At 33.2% G+C, this 21,495-nt stretch overlaps 1 protein-coding gene across 5 annotated transcripts; it reads right to left on the bottom strand.

Moving 5' to 3' along the window:
* Positions 1 to 3,767: 3,767 nt before the first annotated feature.
* LOC101258358 (mediator of RNA polymerase II transcription subunit 15a) lies at positions 3,768 to 19,490 on the bottom strand. 5 transcript variants are annotated; one of them, XM_069296965.1, is made up of 6 exons: positions 19,362 to 19,490; positions 18,698 to 18,768; positions 8,950 to 9,824; positions 6,404 to 6,474; positions 5,086 to 5,160; positions 3,768 to 4,381 (listed from the first exon to the last, which is right to left on the bottom strand). In XM_069296965.1, exons 3-6 carry the CDS (start codon positions 9,032 to 9,034, stop codon positions 3,974 to 3,976), a joined length of 639 nt encoding a protein of 212 aa, XP_069153066.1. In that variant the 5' UTR covers positions 9,035 to 9,824; positions 18,698 to 18,768; positions 19,362 to 19,490; the 3' UTR covers positions 3,768 to 3,973. The 5 variants fall into 5 exon arrangements, with proteins under 5 accessions (XP_069153066.1, XP_069153065.1, XP_069153067.1 ...); XM_069296964.1 differs by having other exon boundaries at positions 8,950 to 9,821; XM_069296966.1 differs by having other exon boundaries at positions 8,950 to 9,821; positions 18,698 to 18,759; positions 19,362 to 19,468.
* Between the last annotated feature and the right edge of the window lie 2,005 nt (positions 19,491 to 21,495).

Raw genomic sequence — 21,495 nt, 5'->3', positions numbered from 1 at the left:
CATAAATCTAGGAGAATTCAATTGGTTAAAGTTGGGATACGTAAAGTTTCTAACTAAAATCTATATATGTGTGCCGATGTATGGTAATTCAAAGGACATTTTTGTTTTTTAATGTTAAAGGATGAAACACTTAATCTACCGAACTCCATTTTAGAATGAGAACAAATTAAATATACCGTGAATTAATTCTATAGAGAAATATAATGGATTAATACCATATAATTATTATTTAAAATTTATTAATTAGTTTGCTAATAATATTTAAATTTAGTGAAGGTGTAAAATCGTAATCCAACTTTGAAGTTAAAATCTTTCGACTTATAATACTACTAGCTTTGGGAGCGTGCGGTGCACGTTTATTCTTTATTATTATAATAATAATAATAATAATTAAAAAAAGTTGAGTTATAAAATAGAAAATGCTAAAATTAACAATAGTAGTTTTGCCATTTATATATTATTTACTAAATAATAAAAATTATATTATGGTCTATGAAGAAGAACATTAAATAGATGATAAACTCGAGCATTTTTTTTTATCCTTCATTTGTAGTTTCTCACTTTCTTTCTTTTTTCATATTGAAATTTGATTTATGCTATGATGACAACATCAATCTTTGTAAAATTGATTCTTAAAAAGCAATTTAAAGAAATGTTTCAAATTTTAGTTCTAGAAGTGTTTTTACATAGTAGTGGAGAATGATTCTTCATATTTAACTTTTGATTTTGAATAGTAATGGACAATTATTATTCGAATGTAGTTTAGTGGCAGTTTCATTTGCCATGAATACCTTATTGTTAGCGGCGATTTTTATTTGATTTAGTGGCGGTTTGTGTTGTCACTAAAACACAAAGTTTTATCAGCGACTTTTATTTGGCTGTGTGGCGGTTTAATTAGTTGCCACGAGAACCAATCTTTAGCGGCGACCTTTATTAGTTTTAGTGGTTGTGTTTCAAATGCTACTAAAACTAATCTTTAACGGCAACTTTATTTGATTTAGTGGCAGTTTTAGTTGCTACTAAATATACCTTTAGCGGCGACCATTATTTATTTTAGTGGCAGTTTAACTAAAACTGACCTTTGGCGGCGACCTTTATTTGATTTTGTTGCAGCTTTAGTTGCCACGAACACGAACCTTTAGCGGCGACTTGTATTTGTTTAGTGGCAGTTTTAGTTGCAACTAAAACTTATGTTTAGCGGCGACTTACATTGGTTTTAGTGGCGGTTTAAGTTGCCACTTAATTAAGCTTTCGCGGCGACAATAATTTGTTTTAGTGGCGATGTGAGTTGCCACTAATACAAACTTTTAGCAACGACTATATTTTATTTAGTGGCGGTTTAGTTGCCATCTTTGGCAGCGACTTGTATTTGTTTTGGTGGCGATTTTAGTTGCACTAAAACTTATCTTTAGCGACGATTGATGTTGGCTTTAATGGCGATTTAGTTGCCACTAATACATGCCTTTAGCAGCGACTGATATTTTATTTAGTGGCGGTTTTAATTGCCACGAATACTTATCTTTAGTGGCGATTAATATTGGTTTTAGTTGCAGGTTAAGTTGACACTAAAATTAGCCTTTAGCGACGACAGTAATTAGTTTTAGTGGCGATTTAAGTTGACAGTATAGTTAGCTTTAGCAGCGACTTATATATTTTATTTAGTGGTGGTTTTAGTTGCCACGAATACTTATCTTTAGCGGCGACCGCTATTTGTTTATGTGACCATGTTAGTTGCTACTAAAACTTATCTATAGCGGCGACTAATATAGGTTTTAGTGGCGGTTTAAGTTGCCACTAAATTAACCTTTAGCGGCAACAATAATGGGTTTAGTGGAGATTTAAGTTGAAACTAATACTTAATTAGCTTTAGCAGCGACTTATATTTTATTTAGTGGCGGTTTAGTTGCCACAAATACTAATCTTTAGCGGCGACTTGTATTTGTTTAGTTGCGGTTTTAGTTGTTTCTAAAACTTATCTTTAGCGGTGACTATTATTGGTTTTAGTGGCGGTTTAACTTGCCACTAAAATTAACCTTTAGCAGCGACGGTAATTGGTTTTAGTGGCGATTTAAGTTGCCAGCAATACTTAGCTTTAGCAGCAACTTCTATTGGTTTTAGTGGTGGTTTTAATTGCCAAGAATATCTATCTATATTTAGCGGCGACCGTTATTTGTTTATGTGGCGGTTTAAGATAGCTATTTTAATCAGAAACAATTGAGCCTCCCAAAATGTTCCGAGAGATTCAACATGTTTAGCTTATCCTCAAAATAGTTAATAATAATATAAATTTGGGGTTAGTTTTATTATATTTATATCCTACAAATAAAAGAAATAAAAAATTTAAAAGTATAATTACCAATAACAAAGTTATATTTGAAAATTCAAAAAGATGGCGATATGAAAAATCAAAATTCACTTACAATTTTGTATTTGATTAACATCCATCTTGTAACCATTCCAATTGACATATTCCTCAAAAAAAGAAAATAAATATATATGAATAAAATTGTAAAGAACACAAATATAAGAATTAGTAAGGGTTGTTACAATTAAAATTGGATAATCATTTTTTTTACAAATGGTGCATAATAATCTACATATTGCAAGATAATCGCAAATTTGGATGAAAGAAGATATAATCTATAATGTTTGTTGGTGAGTGTGTTTATAGACTCTTCATTACCTCCACTTATTATAAAATTAAAACTAAAAGTTATTTTTCGTTTTTCGTTAGCCACATTTGGTACATGAATAACTTCCTCAAACATTTACTACACAAAACTAAAAGGCGTATTTTGTTCATTTTCTTATAACATTTGTCGAATTTAAGTTTACATTTTGTTAGTTAAAATGCAGTAATTAGAAGGTATGTTTACTCGTTTTGATTAAAAACTATATAAGTAAAACAACAATGAGATAGAAAATTTAATATCGTAAAGAATTTGAATCAATTAGACAAATATTGTAAGATTATCAATTAGACGAATATTGTGAAAGCACTGGAGAAATAGGCATAATACATAAATGTGCCCTTCAACTTGGCTTCAAATTACATTTATGCCCTTCAACTTTGAATGTGCACAAATAGACAAACTTGTATAAAGTTGAACAAATAGACACACATGTCATTTTTTGTCCTACGTGTATTGTGTCATGTAGGACTCATGTGTTTATTATTTAAAAGTTGGATAGTTAAAGTGTCTATTTGTGCATTATGAAAGTTGGAGGTCAAAGTTAAAATTTGAAGTCAAGTTTAGGGTCTAATATATGTATTATGTCAGAGAAATAATATGTACACGAGGTAGAAACAAAGAATGACAACTTTATTATGACTAAAGTAACCATGATACTGTTATATATATATTTTTAGATATATTCCATAAAATTCATAATGATTTACTATCCATCATAAGATTATATATGTTGTTCGAATCTGTATACTCTTGTATAAAAAGTAAATACTATTCCCCACTACAACTTTTTACTTAGAGGTGTATCCAAGATTTCAAAATAATAAATACACTACACCATGGTTAGATTTAATGCTATAAAACTTTGCTAAGATAGCAAATTGACAAGTAAACTATAGTTAATATTATCATCAAAATAGTATAATGAACTTCTATATTTGAAAACCAATTAAAATAGTATATCATTATTGAAGGAAACATACCAATCGAAGAAACGAAATAGAAAAAAAAGAGACCATAAATTTTTTTAGAAGAATTTTGACCTTTGCTTGCAAGCGTAGCTACAAGATCCAAACAGAGAAAAATATGGAGATGCATATTTCAAATTTTAGCCTGAGTTCCCGCATATAATTTAAACAATTTATCATCATAATTGCAAATAGTTCACATAATCTAGGGAAGGGTGCATGAGTTAACGAGTGCACGAAACATAAACAATAGAATTATCCAAAACAATCATGTTGCAAGTCAATAATACTGTTTTGTTGCATATATTTCAACCATCAAGGGATTGAGGTTGCTGAAGCTGGATCGAAGACTGTTGAAGCTGTGACATCTGGTGGGTTCACAATAGCATGGTCTACTGTTGCTTTGCTTGCTGCTGTCGTGCTAACGTCTAAAAACGTTGCTGCTGCATCTGCCGATGGTGGGACTGCTCTCTTAGTTGCTGGTTCTGCATCAGTTTGCTGCTTGTCCTTCTGAGGAAGTTGCTCCTGCACTGGAGAAGTAGGCTTTGGTGTCTGACGGGGTCTAAGAAAGAAATCTATGTGTTTCTCAATCGAAAGCAGTTTCTCCTTGTGAGCAAGTGTGACATAATCCTTGTTAAGCTGCAAGAAAAGCATAATGCGGTCCAACGTTATCTTGAACATCTTCAGCTTTTCAATTTGCTCATTTGTAAGATGCTGAGATTTCTGCTTAAAATCAGAAGAAAAAAAAATCAGTTTAGTGACAGTCCTGTTTCTTTCCCTCTGCAAACTTTTTGAAATACATGCTTCAACTACCTCCCACGGCAAAGAAAAAGGAAGAAAAATTCAAGAAATGGCATAAAGAGAAACAACATAGCTCACAAGGTTCCCGAAATTCAGCATAATGTTGACTCAAGTGCTCCTTAAATTCAGATAAATCAAGCCCTTGCCCAATGAACTTGGGAGGCCTTGATTCCTTCGCCAAAAGGAAATAAACTAACACAAAATGACCTCTACACTGCAATGTCTACCTAGATATGTGAAAATAACTCCCTTTATGGTGTCCACCACCACCTCGATTTCACAATCATTCACAAAACTTCAACAGAAAACAAATGATGCTGATGCTAGAAATGAAAGGGAGTTAACTACTACAATAACATATTCCCACTATGCGGGTACTGTTTCTCACGATAACAGAAAATCAACCAAAGAAGCAAAAATGTGAATTTAGAGTTTTGAGCTTTCAACATCATTTCTCAGTCAGATAATATTCTAGGATTACGTTGGGCAAATCAAGTTGTTTTTATCAAATATAAATGCCAGAGAATATATGTAAGAACACCTTGGTTCATGTTGACAAAACTTGCTAGGAGTCTACCAAAATTTTGCTCTATTATGAAGCACTTAGAGGGATGTTGATGACATACCTCTTCCAGTGCATCAGCAATTTCCTGATATAGAGAATAGAGCTTTGAGTAATGCATTTCCTTCATAGACTTGATCTGCATTACAAATTTTCATAAAGTCAACTACAGAAATGTCAAGAACACATTCCCGTAAGGTTAAGTGATAATTAGATCAACTTACGATGCAGTAGAGAACAAACTATAAAATCCTCACAAAAGAACCTTCCAGATAAAAAGGTTTAAAGTGAAGTAGAAGAGGAATACTACATACAACTGATAAACACGTAAATGTTATTAAAGTAAGTAACTGAGTTTTGTATCCTTTAGCTTCTTGGTGCTCACATCAAGAATACAAGCTTTTGTAATTAGACTATAGTTTTTAAAAGTTAGGTTGGGAGATATAATACAGTTTAATGCCAATCATCATATTCCTCTCATTTTTCACCTTTACCATCTATGAAGTAAAACAATGAAATAATAACTAAGTAGTTGGCTTCACAAGTGAAAAACGACGGAGGAGTCTACAGAGCATGTAAGTGTTATATGTTTATTCTTAGTGAAGTCAAAGTAGCTAGTAAGCCAAGTCGGGATGTAAGTAGAGAAGGATAGAGGGACAGACATGTTACCCACCAAGTTTCGAAGATAGAGGCATTGAATTCTCTATTATAAAGAAAAAAAATTAAAGAACAGAAAAAGTATGCCAGCGAATACAGATGAACAAATATCTTTTCATAGAGAGCATCTTTATTATAGCCATATATTCAGGTATACACCTCTTGCACCAATAGGTTTATCTCTCAAAGTAGCAATAAAAGATTTTAGTTGCCAGGAAATAAAGCAAGTTGGTGACAAGCCATGAAGACTGTGACGCGAACTTATATACATATTACCTCGTCTATTAGATAATACGATCACAACATTCAACAACTATTTCTCCATTATCAGTTAATACTTCACTTCTCAATTATTCCATTGCTTCTGAAACTATTTTTTTTTTTGTTGATAATATCGAACTAAGACAAGCTTAAACAAGGCATCATCTATAATAAGGATTTATAGTGGCAACCTCAACTTGCTTGGGATTGAGATGTAGTTGCAGTAGTACTCCTCCAGTGACAGTATACCAGTTTGTAACACCTTGCGGGGAGGTGTACGACCATGAATTTAACTAAACACTTGGTATGGTAAACCTCCTTTGTTACTCTATAATTATAGGATATGTCAAAATATTCAGCTATTTCTTATAATGTTGTAACCAGCCAGTGTATCAAAATCCACATGTCAAATTACCACAGTTTTCAAAATCTTGTGTAGAAGAAAATACTATTGCAAACAATACCTTTTCGTAAGCCTTTTCCTGCCAGTCACCTTCATTTGCATTTCCCGTTTGAACTGTAGAATCTAAAGGTGCTACAAACAAAACAAAAATCGAGTATAGCACAAATATTAAAGAACTTGATTGTTTATATCATCAAAATTTCAGGCAAATTTTGGGAGTGGTATAGAGTATGATAATCCTAGATAAAATGTAGGATTATTTTATCCTGCATTTGGTTGGAGGTATTATGTAGTCATGAGATTATTTATCCCATCATTTATACTATATTGATGGGATAAGTTATCCATATACATGTGAGATAAACTTATCTTGGGATAACTTATCCCATATACATGTGAGATAACTTATCAAATAATGGGTCCACCCACTACCCATCATCATTTCCTTTTCTTGTTTATTTATGACAAGGGAACCCACAATCATTCAACTCTATAGATCAACTAAATGTGGATGGCACTGAAATAAATAATCCTAACAGTATTAAAGAAGCGGTGCCGAGTTTCTACAAAGAGCTATATAAAGAGACTGAGCAATGGAGACCAGATCTAAATCTACATGGAGGAACAAAAATTAGTGTCGAAGAACAGGCATGGCTGCAGAAACCATTTGAAGAAGAGGAAATCGTGAAATGCCTTGACATGTGTGCTATGGAGACGCTCCTGGTCCAGATGGTTTCCCAATGGTTTTCTTCAAAACCTTCTGAGACACCTTGAAGGACATCATAGACACTGCCAATTTTTTCCACACCAGCCAAACTTTTGTGAAAAGCTTCAATGCAACCTTCATAGCATTAATTCCAAAGAAACCAGTTGCACAGATGGCATTCATAAAGAAAAGACAAATCATGGAAGAATGGTATACCTGGAATAATGTGTAAGGTTGTAAGCTTGACATACAAAAAGCTTATGATCATGTGAACTGGGACTACCTCCTCAATATCCTAGGCAAATAGGATTTGGAGATAAATGGGTGAAATGGATGGAAGTTTGTATATAAGCAGTTACATTCTATGCTCTTGTGAATGGTGAGCCCATTGGGTTTTTTTTTGCCTCTGAGAGGGGTTTGAGACGAGGAGATCCACTCTCTCCTTTTCTATTTATTTTAGATATGGAGGGGTTTGACAGTATGATGAAGATTGCAATCCAAAAGAGATGGATCTCAGGTTTCCAAATGAAGAGGGTAAGGAGATATGTCATATATTGTATGCAGATGACACTATCATATTTTGTGAGCCAACAGTGGATAAAATTAGGTTTATCAGACTAATTTTGATACTCTTTGAGAGTGCTTTAGGGTTTGAGAGTCAATCGGGGAAAGAGCAGCCTTTTCCAGTTTTGGAGGTTTCTCAGGTTCAGAGCTTGGCCAACATACTAGGATGCAGAATAGAAAATACCAACCACTTATCTTGGTATGCGCCTAGGCTATAAGCACAAAGCACTAGAGATATGGGATGGGATTCTAAAGAAAAATAGAGCAAGTTAGCATCAATGGTTGTAGATTGATCTTGATAAACTCTGTCCTTGATTCACTACCTACTTATGTGATGTCACTTCTTCCAATCCCAGCAAAAGTGGTGAAAAAACTGGATAAGATGGGGAGGAAGTTTATGTGGCAAGGGAATGAAGAGGGGAAAGGTTATTGTTTGGTGAAATGAGAAACTGTGTTGCTTAGTAAAAAAGATGGGGGTCTGGAAATCAGAAATCTTAGGCTTCAAAATGAGAGTCTTCTATTGAAATGGTTATGGAGATATACATCAATGAGGATAAGGCTTTGTGGAAGGAAGTCATTGTGTCTAAGTATGGTGAAGCTAGCCCATGGTGCACGGAAATGGTAACTGATACCTATGGAGTGGGAGTATGGAGAACAATTAGGAGTTTATGGCAATTAATGGAAGACAATATTTTCCTCAAGGTTGGCAATGGAGCAAAGACAAAATTTTGGAGAGACAGGTGGTTTGATCAAACTCCTTTAAATGAGGCTTTCCCTGACCTATTTCTTATTTGTGTAAACCTTGAGGTGACAATCCAAGAGTGTTAGTCCACACAGGGGTGTGATATCTCTTTTAGGAGGCGTTTAAATGACTGGGAGATAGAGAGGGTAGCCCTGTTTTACTAGGAGAAATAGGGCAAGCTTCTATTAGCAGTACAAAGGTTGATATACCTCTTTAGAAACACAATGATAACGGGATATTTTCTGTGAAGAGTGCCTACACAAGAGGTCTCCAGGTGATTAATGCAAATACTCAATGCAAGTCAAATTATTTTTGGAAAAGCAGCATTCCTACCAAAGTAAGTGTTTCACTTGGTTGATTATCAATAGGGTCTGCCTAACCCAAAAAGTGCTACAGAAGAAGACAATTGATTTCTAGGTGTTTTCTGCATATATGCTGAAGAATACAAACTTATCAGTTTCAAAAAAAAAAAAAAATCACTACTCCTCTTAGGGTTCATAGAGTAAAACTAGGCCACAAAGTAATAGTAGTATATAATCATTGAAAGAAAAAACAAAAAAACAAGTAGAGGTTACAATCGGAAAAAGGAATTTACATCTTGTTGACCCTTCTACGGTCGAAGATCCGGTGGCAGCCATAGCCGAGGCGGTACTCTTACAATCTTGAGTATCAGTATACATCTCAATTTTGATAAACTTTTTCCCCCTAATGTGAGCCCTAGTATCTATTTATATAATATAGAGTTATTTTTGGTAGGACCTCAAGTAATAATTTATATCTCAAAAACTCACTCAAGTTTATTTATAAGACAAAGGTCACTCAACTAATGATAATTATCTCAAAAAGTTACTCAATTTTATTTTATAATAGAAAAGTCATTCAACTTTGTTTTGTAACACAAAGGTCACTCAACTAATGATAATTATTTTGAAAAGTCATTCAACTTTGTTTTGTACCACAAAGGACTCAACTAATGATAATTATTTTGAAAAGATAAATGAATTTTGTGCCTTGATAGATTAAATTTTTGCAAGTCATAACTATCTCAAGAGTTCTGATAGGATCTTAAACAATAACAGTGGTAGAGCCAAAATTCACTTAAGAGGGTTCAAGATATGAATTAGTAAACACATGAAGAAGTCAAAAAAGGTTCAACATCTATAATATATACATAAAAAATAATATTAAGCATGTATAAACAATGTAAGTTTTTGCCGAAGAGAGTTCAGGTGAACCCCTCAGTCTTACCTCACTTCACCCCTGGCCAACAATGTATCTACCTCATTAGAACGGGTCTCAATTTTCTCTAATTATTCCTCAACATGTGCTCAAGGGTGTACCAAGATTTCAGAACACCCAAAATGTGTTAGGGGTTGATCATTGAAGCCTGGGCAATAACGATTTAAGAAATTTGAGTGTTGATGTAGCTAAGAGGCACCTTCATAGTTAATCAATTAGGGCTGCCACCTTCTATCCAAAAAATATTATCGTTAGGTTTAATGCTATATATAATATTTTGCCAAGACAATGACTTGACAAGTAAACTATAATTAATATTATCATCACAGAAAAATAGTATAACAAATTTTGATATTTAAAAATGATTAAAAATTTTCATTATTTAGGGAAACACTTCACAAATCAAAGAAAAGAATTGAAGACAATAAAATACCATATAAATATTGAGAGAAGTGTGACCATTGTTTGTAAAAAAGTTGCTAAAGATTCAAACATAAACTTTTTAGGAGATAATATTTCAAATTTTAGCCGAGCTCCCCTATAAAATTTATGTAATTTATCAAAATAATTGTAGTACTTCACATAATCTAGAGAGGAGTGCATGGGATCACCAATACTTTACATGATCTTAGGAGGGTTGCATGGGTTCATGTGTACTTTACATAGTCTTGGGAGGAGTGCTTGAGTACTTAAATCATATAGCGAGGGGTTCATATGATACCATACTTCTTCCATGTAAATGCGATCTTGCATAGCCTAAAAACTCATCATGTTTAGTACCATATTTCAATCCATCAAAATTAGAACCTTAACTATCACTACCAAAACCATTCCATACATTACCCACTGGATCCATGGTAAGCAATTGGCGTGCATGTGTATTTGGTGCTTGCACAGGATATTACGTGCAAGACATAATTTGTAACTGAAGATTAAAATAGCAAGAGATCACTAACTTTACACTCAGAAAATCATAGAACAAAAGACATCGACAACAATAAACCCCATGTTATCCCACAAGTGGGGTCTAGGAGGATAGAATACACACAGACCTTATCTCTATCTTTGCGTGGTAGAGAAGTCGTTTATGAAAGATGCACAACTCAAGAAAATAGAACTGATGCAGGAAAGAAAGAAAAAAGAGACAAGAAATAGCAATATACACAAAACATGCAGCAGCATATAGTAATACACATCAGAGAAAAAAGAAACAAGACAATACTCGAATCATACGACAATAATCAACTGCTTACCAACCATCTACTCTAATTTATACCATCTTATTTAAACACATGAGATCTTAGAATAAAGAAAAAGAAACAAGAGAAATCATACATCACGTGTGTGATTTATGCTTGATTATCACAAGTGCAAAGTTATGAAAGACCACACCCCACGAAAAAAACACTCTCCTTAATTTCAAAATGTTGCACGACAAGGTTCTGTACAAACAATTAATGGAAATGTAGATGTATTTTAGCACAAGCAGATTAACAATTGGACTATCAGTATGCATGAAAGTTGCTCATACAATGAAGAAGTAAGCCTATGCTGTCATTTTCCACTAAGAACAAAACGTATGTGCTTCTCAAGCAAAAACAATTTTTCCAAGTGAGTAAGTTGAATCTCATGTTGGGACGCATTCTACGTCTCTTGCGGTTTAACGAGCACGAGATTCAACTTACTCACAAGGAGAAACTGTTTTGACTTGAAAAATAACTAAAATATCAAATTGGATGGTTAGGTAAACAGATTACCTGTAATGTTGAACGAGGGCAACCATCTGAAAGCTAGATTTAATATATTACATAACCAAACCTTTTAGTTCTTTACCACCTTTTGTTTGATCGCTGTAAAGTTTATGTTGTCGTTCTTGTCATAGTAGGACAATCAAGCTAGTCATGTAATTATTTGTAGATAGATGACAGCCATGACATTAAGTTTTCATGTCATTCTTTATTGGCATAGCTAGAACTCTGTTGTTTATCATTAAAAAACTTATCTTGACTAGAGGAAAAAAAAAATAGGTGCATCAAAATTCGTATGGTGTTAAAGGATCTAAACATGTAACAATGTAATAACTTTAAAACTAACTCTGACATAGAGTTACATGCTTATTGAATACGAAGCATTGTTGATTGTCAAGGAGGGGGTTTTGGCTTGAGATTAGATGATTCCAAAAGGGTACTTTAATAATTTAACTTGTGATTCCTTCTTTTAGTTTACATACATAGATTAAAAAATGGACATATTAGTATATATACCCATTCTTAGACAAGTACATTTAGAAGACAACTAGAATGTAGCTATATACCTGAAAGAATATCTACCATTGTCCCAAAATTTCCTCGATATTTTAATGTTGTAAGCAATCTACTCCTTTCTTATGTGTTACCGTCAATTTTTTTTATATGTAGCACCTTCATATTCTTCAGCTCATATGAGAAATGCACATGGAGTTGATTGTGCAAAAAACGTTTACTAAAAGATAGTTTGCAATGGTATTTTTATATGCTCTAGATTTTGAAAACTAAGGATATCACAGACAACTTGGTGGAAATTGAAATTTGATAAACTAACTTATTATAACAACAAAAATTCCCCACATCATTACTCAATGCAAAAAAATTGTGAGTTGTTTATGATATCCCTAGTTTCAAACTCTTGAGCAAATAAAAGTACCATTACAAACTATATCTTTTGATAAACCTTCCTGCCAATCAACTTCATTTACATTTCCCATATGATTTGAAAAATATAAAGGTACTACAAGTAACAAAATTGAGGATAGAAACATAGCTCAAAATAAGAAGTTGATTGCTTACAACATTATATTTTCTAAATTTATGACAATATTAGATATTATTTCAAGTATCTAGATACATTCTATTTTTGAGGAAAGGTAACTTGTATTATAAACACAAGAATACTCGGGACGTATTCCATTAGTACTTACAATTAGAAATACAAAAGTGTTGCTATTTTCCTATGTTTTCCTATGAACTCCTTAGGTACTCCAAGATACTAGGGATATCCTCATTCATGTTTACACCAAAAATAGAAAAGAGCTAAACATTTCAACGTCATCTTCTACATAGAGCAGCTCTTGTTCTCAAAACATCTCTGATTCCATTCCAGCCAAATAGTCCACCAAATGCAGGCTGGGACAATCTTCCATCTCTCCCAGTGCCCTAACTGATTTCCATCCCAATTCCAACATGCCAAAGCTTCCTTTATGTTTCCTGATGCACCTTTTATTGATGAAAATTTGCCAAAGTTTGACTGTCGCCTCCTTACAGTGTAAAAAAAAAGATGATTTAAAGGTCTTCTGAACCTTAAATTCCAACCCTGAGCATCTCTCATTTTTTTGATAGTGGCCACTTTCTGTAGACTCAAGTTGAATAGTTCAGGGAAACAAGCTCTAAGTGGAGCTTGTCCCACCCAAACTTCCTCCCAAAATAGAGTTTTTCCACCATCTCGTATCTTAATTGTGCACTTGTTTATAAATTTTGGCCATAGATTCCTAATTGTCCCCCACAATCCGGTGCCATATGGTTGTGTTGCTATATTGCTAATCCACCTTGTCTCCACACTCTAGCCAGCCTTGATGGTATCTCCCCACAGCGATTGTTTTTGTGATGCAAATCTCCACAACCATTCCATTCGCAGGTTGTGATTTTATATTTTCAAATTCCTTGTTCCTAGTTCCCCTTCTTCCTTGCTGACGAAAACTTCAATCCACTTGACAAAGTGAAATTTGTACTAATTCGGATCGCAGTTTACTTGCCAAAGAAAATTTCTTCTAATGGCATCTAATTTGTCTCTTACACTTGCTGGCATAGGGTACACCGACATCATGTAGGTAGGCAAAGCATCAAGAGCACCGTTGATGAGAGTAGCTCTGCCACCCAGGGATAAATACTGACTTTTCCAATTGGCAAGCTTTTCTTGCATTTCTCCAGCACATTGTTCCATATGCCTTTTGATATTCTCTTATCTCCTAGAGGCATTCCCAAGTATATTATGGGCAGCTCCCAGAATATTTGCCAGACTATTAATTTTGGGTACCTCAGTCACTGGATAAATGTAACTTTAGCCTCAATTGATGTGTAGACCTGAAGTTTCTTCTAACAATATCAATATTATTCTTAAAAACTTCAGTGACCGATGTTTGCATCACAAAATATTAGCGTGTCATCTGCATATTGGAGATGTTAAATGGCTAGACTCTGTCTATCCTTCATGTTTACATTGAATCCCCTTATCCAGCTGTTTGTCTGGACTGCTCTTAGCATATCATTGAGACCCTCCATTGCCAATATAAAGAGAAAAGGAGATAATGGATCCCCTTGTCTCAAGCCTTTCTCAGATGAGAAGAAACTTGTGGGAGAGACATTAATCAAAACTGAAAATTTCGCTGTAGTGGTGCAAAATTTGATCCAATCTATCCATTTTCCCCAAAACCCATGTTTTCCAAAGTCTTACATAGGAAACCCCAAGATACATTCTATTTGTCATATAAATATACTTGTCTAAGAATGAATATATATACTAATATGTCCGTCTTTTTATTCTATTTTTGTTTATATTAAATTAAAAGCAGGAATGCCAACTTAAGAGTGAAATTACTAAAAATACCCTTCTAAATAATCTAACATCAAGCCATCACCCGACCATGACCGCCAACAATGTTTCATATTCAACAAGCATGTAAGGCTACTTCATAATTTTAGAGCTTTTATTCTCTTGCATCATTACACGTTTATATCCTTTAACATCATACAAATTTTGATCCACCTATGTTTTTTTCTCCCGTCTAGGCAACTTCTTTGCTTATTCTTTTTCTTCCTTAAAGATAAACTCTTAAAAAATTTCTTACTATCCAAACAAAGAATGATACAAAAATAAATTCCTTAAGGTTTTGGGTGTTTGCTAGGCATCATGTATGCTTCTTGAAAGTTCTAAGCATTGTGTTTGCTTCTCAGTGTATTTGGTGCATTGTGTATGTTGTCGTGGACTCATGGTGTTGAGTAATTGCTTCAACTCTCTTTTATGACAAGTTCTTAATGCAATTTATGATGAGATATATAGTATTCTTCATAAACAATTGTTTGAATTAGAATAGTTGATATAATTCATGCGCAAATTTACTTATGTGCTAGGGTGTGTTTGTATTTTCTAACGCTTATTGCAAGGGTATTTAAAGGGGAAGGTCAATGATTTTAGTAGCTGGGTTATATTTATGTATAACCCACTTTTTCCATAAATTTCCATGCAGATACTAATGGTGAAGACAAAGCTAGTAGTTAAGGCGTTTCACTAGAGTTATTCCAACTGTTGAGGTGAAACAGTTGCATTGTTCATGGAGGTTTTCAAAAGAGTTATTAACATTTATTCTGAGTCCTTTCGGAATCCTTTTGATGCTCCATGGTCTAGTGTGGGATTTGAGCAAGAGTTTTAGAATACTTATTCCATTTATTAAATGTTGTGCATCAATGGTTAAGGTATGGAAATTAGGTTCACTTGGCTGATGGTGCGTACTTGTGTCAATCATGCCTAGCGGGTAGTTTGGGACATGGCATAAACCTAAAATTCACTCCCTAAAAGTAGTAAATACGTTGCAACTAACATCCGAAGTAGCAAAACTTTAAACTTTAGTCCCGGAGTAGTAGAACATCAAAATTTACTCCAAAGTGGTAAAATTAAGCTTACATTCTTCAAATAGTAAAACTTCAAAATTCTCTTGAAGCAAAAATAATTTGAAAAATGTCTGGGAAATATTATAAGGCAATGCCATATTGTACTTGAGAAAAATAATGAGCTATTGATGAATGTTGTATTTCAAGCACATTTAAATAATCTGATTTTATTCCCCAAAATGAATGAAATAAATACCACAACTTCTCTCTTGAAGAGCCAAAATAACAAAGGATATACATGTTATTTTTGTGGTACGGAAGTCATTGCAATATGTACATGTCGTACATAGAAACAACTTGTATAACTTTAGTAAAGTATCATTTTATGGCGGAAGGAAATAAATCTTGTTGAATGCTTTCTATGTATGTTCTACTAATTTCCTTTAAGGAAATAACAATTCATACGCTTTCCTAAAGGAAGTGACAATAATATCAAATTACCGCTTTTATAAAAAATATTTAAATGTTAATCATGATTATGGAATCCCGAAGATGTGCATATTAAGTATTCAAAATATATTGAATAACAACAAAATTCTTCAAAAAAAATTAATGTTGTTTGTTTTCGTGAAAAATATAAAAGGTCAATACGAGCATGTTCACCAATCATGTGATATATTAAATAGATGCATATATAAGATGGTTTGTCATATGTGTGTTTACTGTCAACATGCAGTTTAACATTCCTAAAGTTCTTTGATCGAGTTAAGAGCATAGTTTTCAGATTGTGTAATCAAGATTGAAATTAATTCATCTCGATAATGTTGTTTTATATCCAAGCTAGTTTGACATTGAATACCTTTGATAAATAGTCGAACAACTGCTTATGAGAACAAAATTGTGTGTTGGTCTATGATATGATATAGTGCATACAACACTTTTATGCATCAGACCAACAAATCATGGCATATTTTGCCTCTTCTCAATTTGCTTAGGGTCAGGTATCCAATATTTTCCTCCTATTTGCTTTTAACGTGCAATATATGAGGATATTCGAATGAATGTGGGAGTGGCCTTTGTGGTGGACAAGTTAAGGAAAGCGAGACTAGATGATTTGGACACGTGAAGAGGGGCAAATAGACACACTAGTGAGGTATGAAGGTTGGTTCTAGATCATACAAGGATACTTATTCAATAGATACGTCAAGTCGAATGCTGGAAGCATTTGCTGACCCAAATTAATCTCATATTTCAGTTGCAAAATCTCCATTTAAATCTCCTAAATGGATCAACAACATGCATAAAGCATGGTAAACCAGTCGGTTCCAATTGCAATAATCCTTAGGTAGGGAGAAAAGAAAATAATTATACGACTTATAAAACCTCATGTGAGCTTCAGGTACCTCGTTAGTACGATACTTATTCAAAAGATAATTCAAGTCAAATGTTAGACGCATATGCTGACCCAAAATTAACTCATATTTCTGTTACAAATGCTCATATTAAATGTTCCAGAAGGACAGAGTCTACGACATACATAAAGCATTGTAAAGCAGAAAGTTCTAACTGCAATAATCCTTAGAGAGGGAAAAAAGAAAATGATCATAATACGGATGCAATGTGTACTTGAAGAGCCTACGACCTATGAGACCTCATGAGAGCTTTATGTACCTGGAAATGATAAAGTGATGAGATCTCAGTAACTTATGTCGCGTGGTGAACTGATACAAAAAGATAGCTCATTGACGATATATATTTGATTTAATATAGCGCACAATATTGTAAAAGATGGTGAGAATCTAAACTCTACGTCTAACCCAGTGTTGTGAAAGGCGATCACCTCGTCGTCGATGAAAGAGGTTAGGCGACCCTTCATCGTCTTCTAGCTTGTGGCGAGGCGAGCTTCAAAAGGTGATACTGTGGCGAGAAAGGCTTCGCCTTTTGGTTGCCTTTTGTTATTTCTTTTTAAAAGACGACTTCTTTTGGGTTTTTTAATTTAAAAGATAATTTTAGGGTTTTCAACTAGACATCCCGGGCAGCTGATCAGAATTTTCCGACTACTCCAAAGTCCAACCAATATGCTATTCTTTTTCCTTCTTTTATTCAGATTTTAGAGTCACATTACCTCTGTTTTTTCTCTCTGTTTTGATTTTTGCTCTGTTTTTTCTTTTTCAAGTTCTAAGTATGTACTATTTATTTTCAGTTTTTTAATTGAAATATTTGCTAATATATAAATTTAGATTTGATTATTAATATATGCAGAAAAATATTTTAATATTTTGGTATTAATCGGGTCGCACTTCAAAAAGGTGAGCGCCTTGCCGTTTGTCGTCCAAAACACTGCCTTAACCAAAAGCTTCTCATAGAAGGACTTGACCCAGAACACTTAGCTATTTCCCAACTCCCAACTCAAAGCATTGGGTCTACCGATTGCTAGCATTGCTTTTGAAGTAAACCTAGAACCTCTCATCACTATAAGCCCCCTTAACTTGCTGAATAGACAATTTCCTTTGCAATACACTATACAATACTGGGAATTCATCCTTAAGCACCAATCCTCCACACTACTTTTGTCGCCCAAAACTAACCTTACTCCCTTCCCCAACTTTGAATCCAATGTTATCATTTAAAGCATTCTACCCCTTCCATATTTATGATATTCCTCCACACACCACATGCGAAGGGCATAGTGATCACATTTGTTCTCCATCTCTCCATATTTATCAGCGAACACCCCTCACCATTAAGCTTCTCCCTCTATTCCAAATTTTCACAATCATTTTCCCAAGAGTGTGATTTCTTAACACAAAGAACATATTTAATAGCCATATATTGAGGTATACACGTATTGCATGAACAGGTCAATCCTTCAAACTATCAATTAAAGATTTTAGTTGTTGAGAATAAAGAAAATTGGTGACATGCCATGAAGACTTTGATCCATACTTCCATACATATTACCTCATGAATTTAGATAATACGATCACAACTTTGAACAACTAATTTGCTATAATTAATCAATTGATCAAACAATACTTCACTTCTCATTTATGATAGTGCGTGTGAAACTTTTTTTTGTCATTGACATATTGGACCAAGACGGACTTAAATAGCGGATCATCGACAGTGAGAATTCAAAATAGTGAACCTCAACTTTCTTGGGATTGAGGTGTAGCTTTAGTAGTACTTCTCAATTGAGAATACACCAATTTCTAACAAGTTACCTATTAACAGGCTCGATTTTCTATTTCCTATAAGAAATGGAATACATAAAGAACCTTGCACGGAAGGGTAAGACCATGAATTTAGTTGAACACTTGGTATATATGGATAGGAAATATTTCAAACGATTCAACTATTTCTTTTTTTTCTTTTTTTGATAAAGAAAAAGATTCAACTATTTCCTATAATGTTATAACCAATTCGTTTATCAAAATCCACATAAGTAATTTTCACAAACAATACCTTTTGGTAAACCTCTTCCTGCTAATCAGCTCCATTTGCATTTCTCGTCTGAGTAGTGTAATCTAAAGGTGCTACAAATAAAATAAAGAGGATCACACAAATATTACAGAACTTGATTGCTCACAACATTAGAATTCTAGGAAAATTTTGGGATAATGTTAGATATTTCAGGTATGAAAGTGGGAACCTTCCACACAAATTTTCTGTTACCACAATGGCAGAGAGTTGGCCACTCAAGAAACAATGAGTCCGTGCTCTACATTGTAACAAGGTCCGAACCTACGAAGTGCCTCTAACCCATAAAACTATCACTCTTCGAGATCAAGGCCTTGGGCATCGGAAGAAAGTGCCTACGATTTAAACTTGGAACCATAAGAACAATTTTCAACCCTCCATAGCCTCTAGTCTTGTGCTTAGGGCACTAATTCAACTTGGAACCCTAAGGACAATTTTGAACCCTCTATAGCCTCTAGTCTACAGGGCACTCATATATAGAGAGACTAAAAATGAAAAATACTAGTATATGTTATACACTAGTGTAATAACCCGCAAATCACACTGGGCTAGGCAAACCCCATACAACAAGCTCGATCAGAAGTGTAAAATCATTGACAAAAGAAGAAAAATAAAACTAGTACAAGTTGAAATCGAAAAAGAAAATTACCTCCGGCAGCTTCCCCGGCGGCCGCCACGGCTGGATCGGTACATTCACCACCACCGTGAGTATCCATCAACTTTAACTTCCTTAACCTGGAAGATATAAATTTGTTATTGACGTTTGTGTATATTGAAATAAAAAAAAATATTAGAGTTAATTTCTCATTAGGGGTCTCAATTAATAATTTTTATACCATAAACCCAATTATCTTTATATTTTGAAAACATAAAAGTCACTTAAGTTATGATAATTATCTAATGAGTTATTAAACTTTTATTTAATATATGAAAAACTCAGTTATTATTTTTATTTATAAAAAAAAAGATTATTGTTAATTGAGTAATCTATGTGAATAATTATATTTAGTTTATGAAAAATTGTATTTAGAAATTTTTCTCCATTATTAAATATATAAAATAAAAAAGGGAAAAATATCAATTGAACTTTAAACTTGTTTACATTTGAGATAAATCGAACACAAATTAATTTTTACTGTATAGGGATTAAAGTCCCAATGATATTGATGTCATAAACATAAATAATTATTATGAAATGCTACTCATTAAGATGATTGTATCGCATTCACCTTTTATTGATTCAATATCTCTAACAATTTTTCAAGTTTTATTGAACAAGTTTAACGGAAGTCTCTACATGCCCCGGGCATTTTCAATTCTTTAGGAAATTCAAAAGATCATTATTGTCTAGTGAGCCATATAAATAGAATGTAACAACATCCATCAAGCGTCTGTAAAGTTTTTCATCCACATTCGAAATGAATATATATTCTTACATTACTTCAATAGTCTTCTTACGATAGCTCTTTGATCGCTCTTTTGTCTACTATGGTCCTAGCCTTCTTACATTACTTCAATACAATATTCAATACAAAAGAAATTATCGACGTTAAAATCATTTTGATTATCTCTTCATCATCATCTTTTCATTAACCTAGAACTTTTCAGACAAGGTATTATAAATTATTTTTCAGAGCTTTTATTCATGTGTATCACATGAACATCTCGAGCCAGTTATCTTACATAAAAGATTGAAAGATCATATTCAACCAAAAATAATTGATTTGATGCAATTGATGGATAAAAGAAAATGAAATGTTTTTTAAAATTTGGAAACCAACTTTATCGTACACATAATATGTTGTTATTTGTTGAAAAAATATTGTTTTGGTGACTATATTTCATGGCATGACTGCTTTATCATGATCAAAATATTATTATTCCTCTGAGATGTATACCATAAGATTGTCCGCCTAAAAGTTATATTAGGACAAATACAATTCAACACTAAGATCTGAAAAAGATAAAATGTGCACAAAATTTATCCTTATTCCGTGAAGGTAGAGATATTCTCAAAAGACCATATCAATTAATAGAGAAAGCAGTACATATCATTTAGAAAAGGGAGGAAAAATTATATGAATTAATACATTTAATAAAATAATTACTTATTTTAACGATACTTTTTATTTATTACCATTTATAGCAATATTGTGATAAATATGTAATGTGCATTGAAAGTGAATTATGTATGTAATATATTTGAATTATAATTATTTTTTGAAATATATTATGTTTGTTTGGTAAAAAAAATGTCACATTGTACTATAAGTATATTAAAATGTGTGATAAACGTATTATCCATCATTAAAACTTATATTATATGTGAAAGTAAATTATTCTTTGTAATATGTATTAAACTTGTACTATAAATGAATTAAAAGTGATTAAGTGAAAAAAAATATTATTGCTATAAATGATAAATATTTTTTTTATCACGGTATATTTGTGTAAGTTTCCCGAAAAGGAATACCAACAAGGACTAATAACGTGATACTAAAATATAATAAACAACAGATAATATTATATATCAAAAGGAAGAAATTACTTGCCTACAATAAAATTACGACAGGTATAGGGCTACGAGCTACCACCCTACCACCAAAAAACAAGACAACTCAAATACCTACCAACGTTCTATACTAATACGCAACCTGCATAACATCCTCAATAAGCTTAAGTTCTGCTATACCCTACCTATTCACCTCTCCTTATAACCCATTGTATCTAACCTCTCAGCCCTCCTAAGTGAGACGTCTATTCATCTCCTCTTTGCATGCTCA

This window comes from Solanum lycopersicum, chromosome 4, assembly GCF_036512215.1.
Source record: "Solanum lycopersicum chromosome 4, SLM_r2.1".
NCBI lineage: Eukaryota > Viridiplantae > Streptophyta > Magnoliopsida > Solanales > Solanaceae > Solanum > Solanum lycopersicum.
The sequence above is the reverse complement of the archived record's forward strand: the minus strand, read 5'-3'. Positions and strand labels throughout refer to the sequence as shown.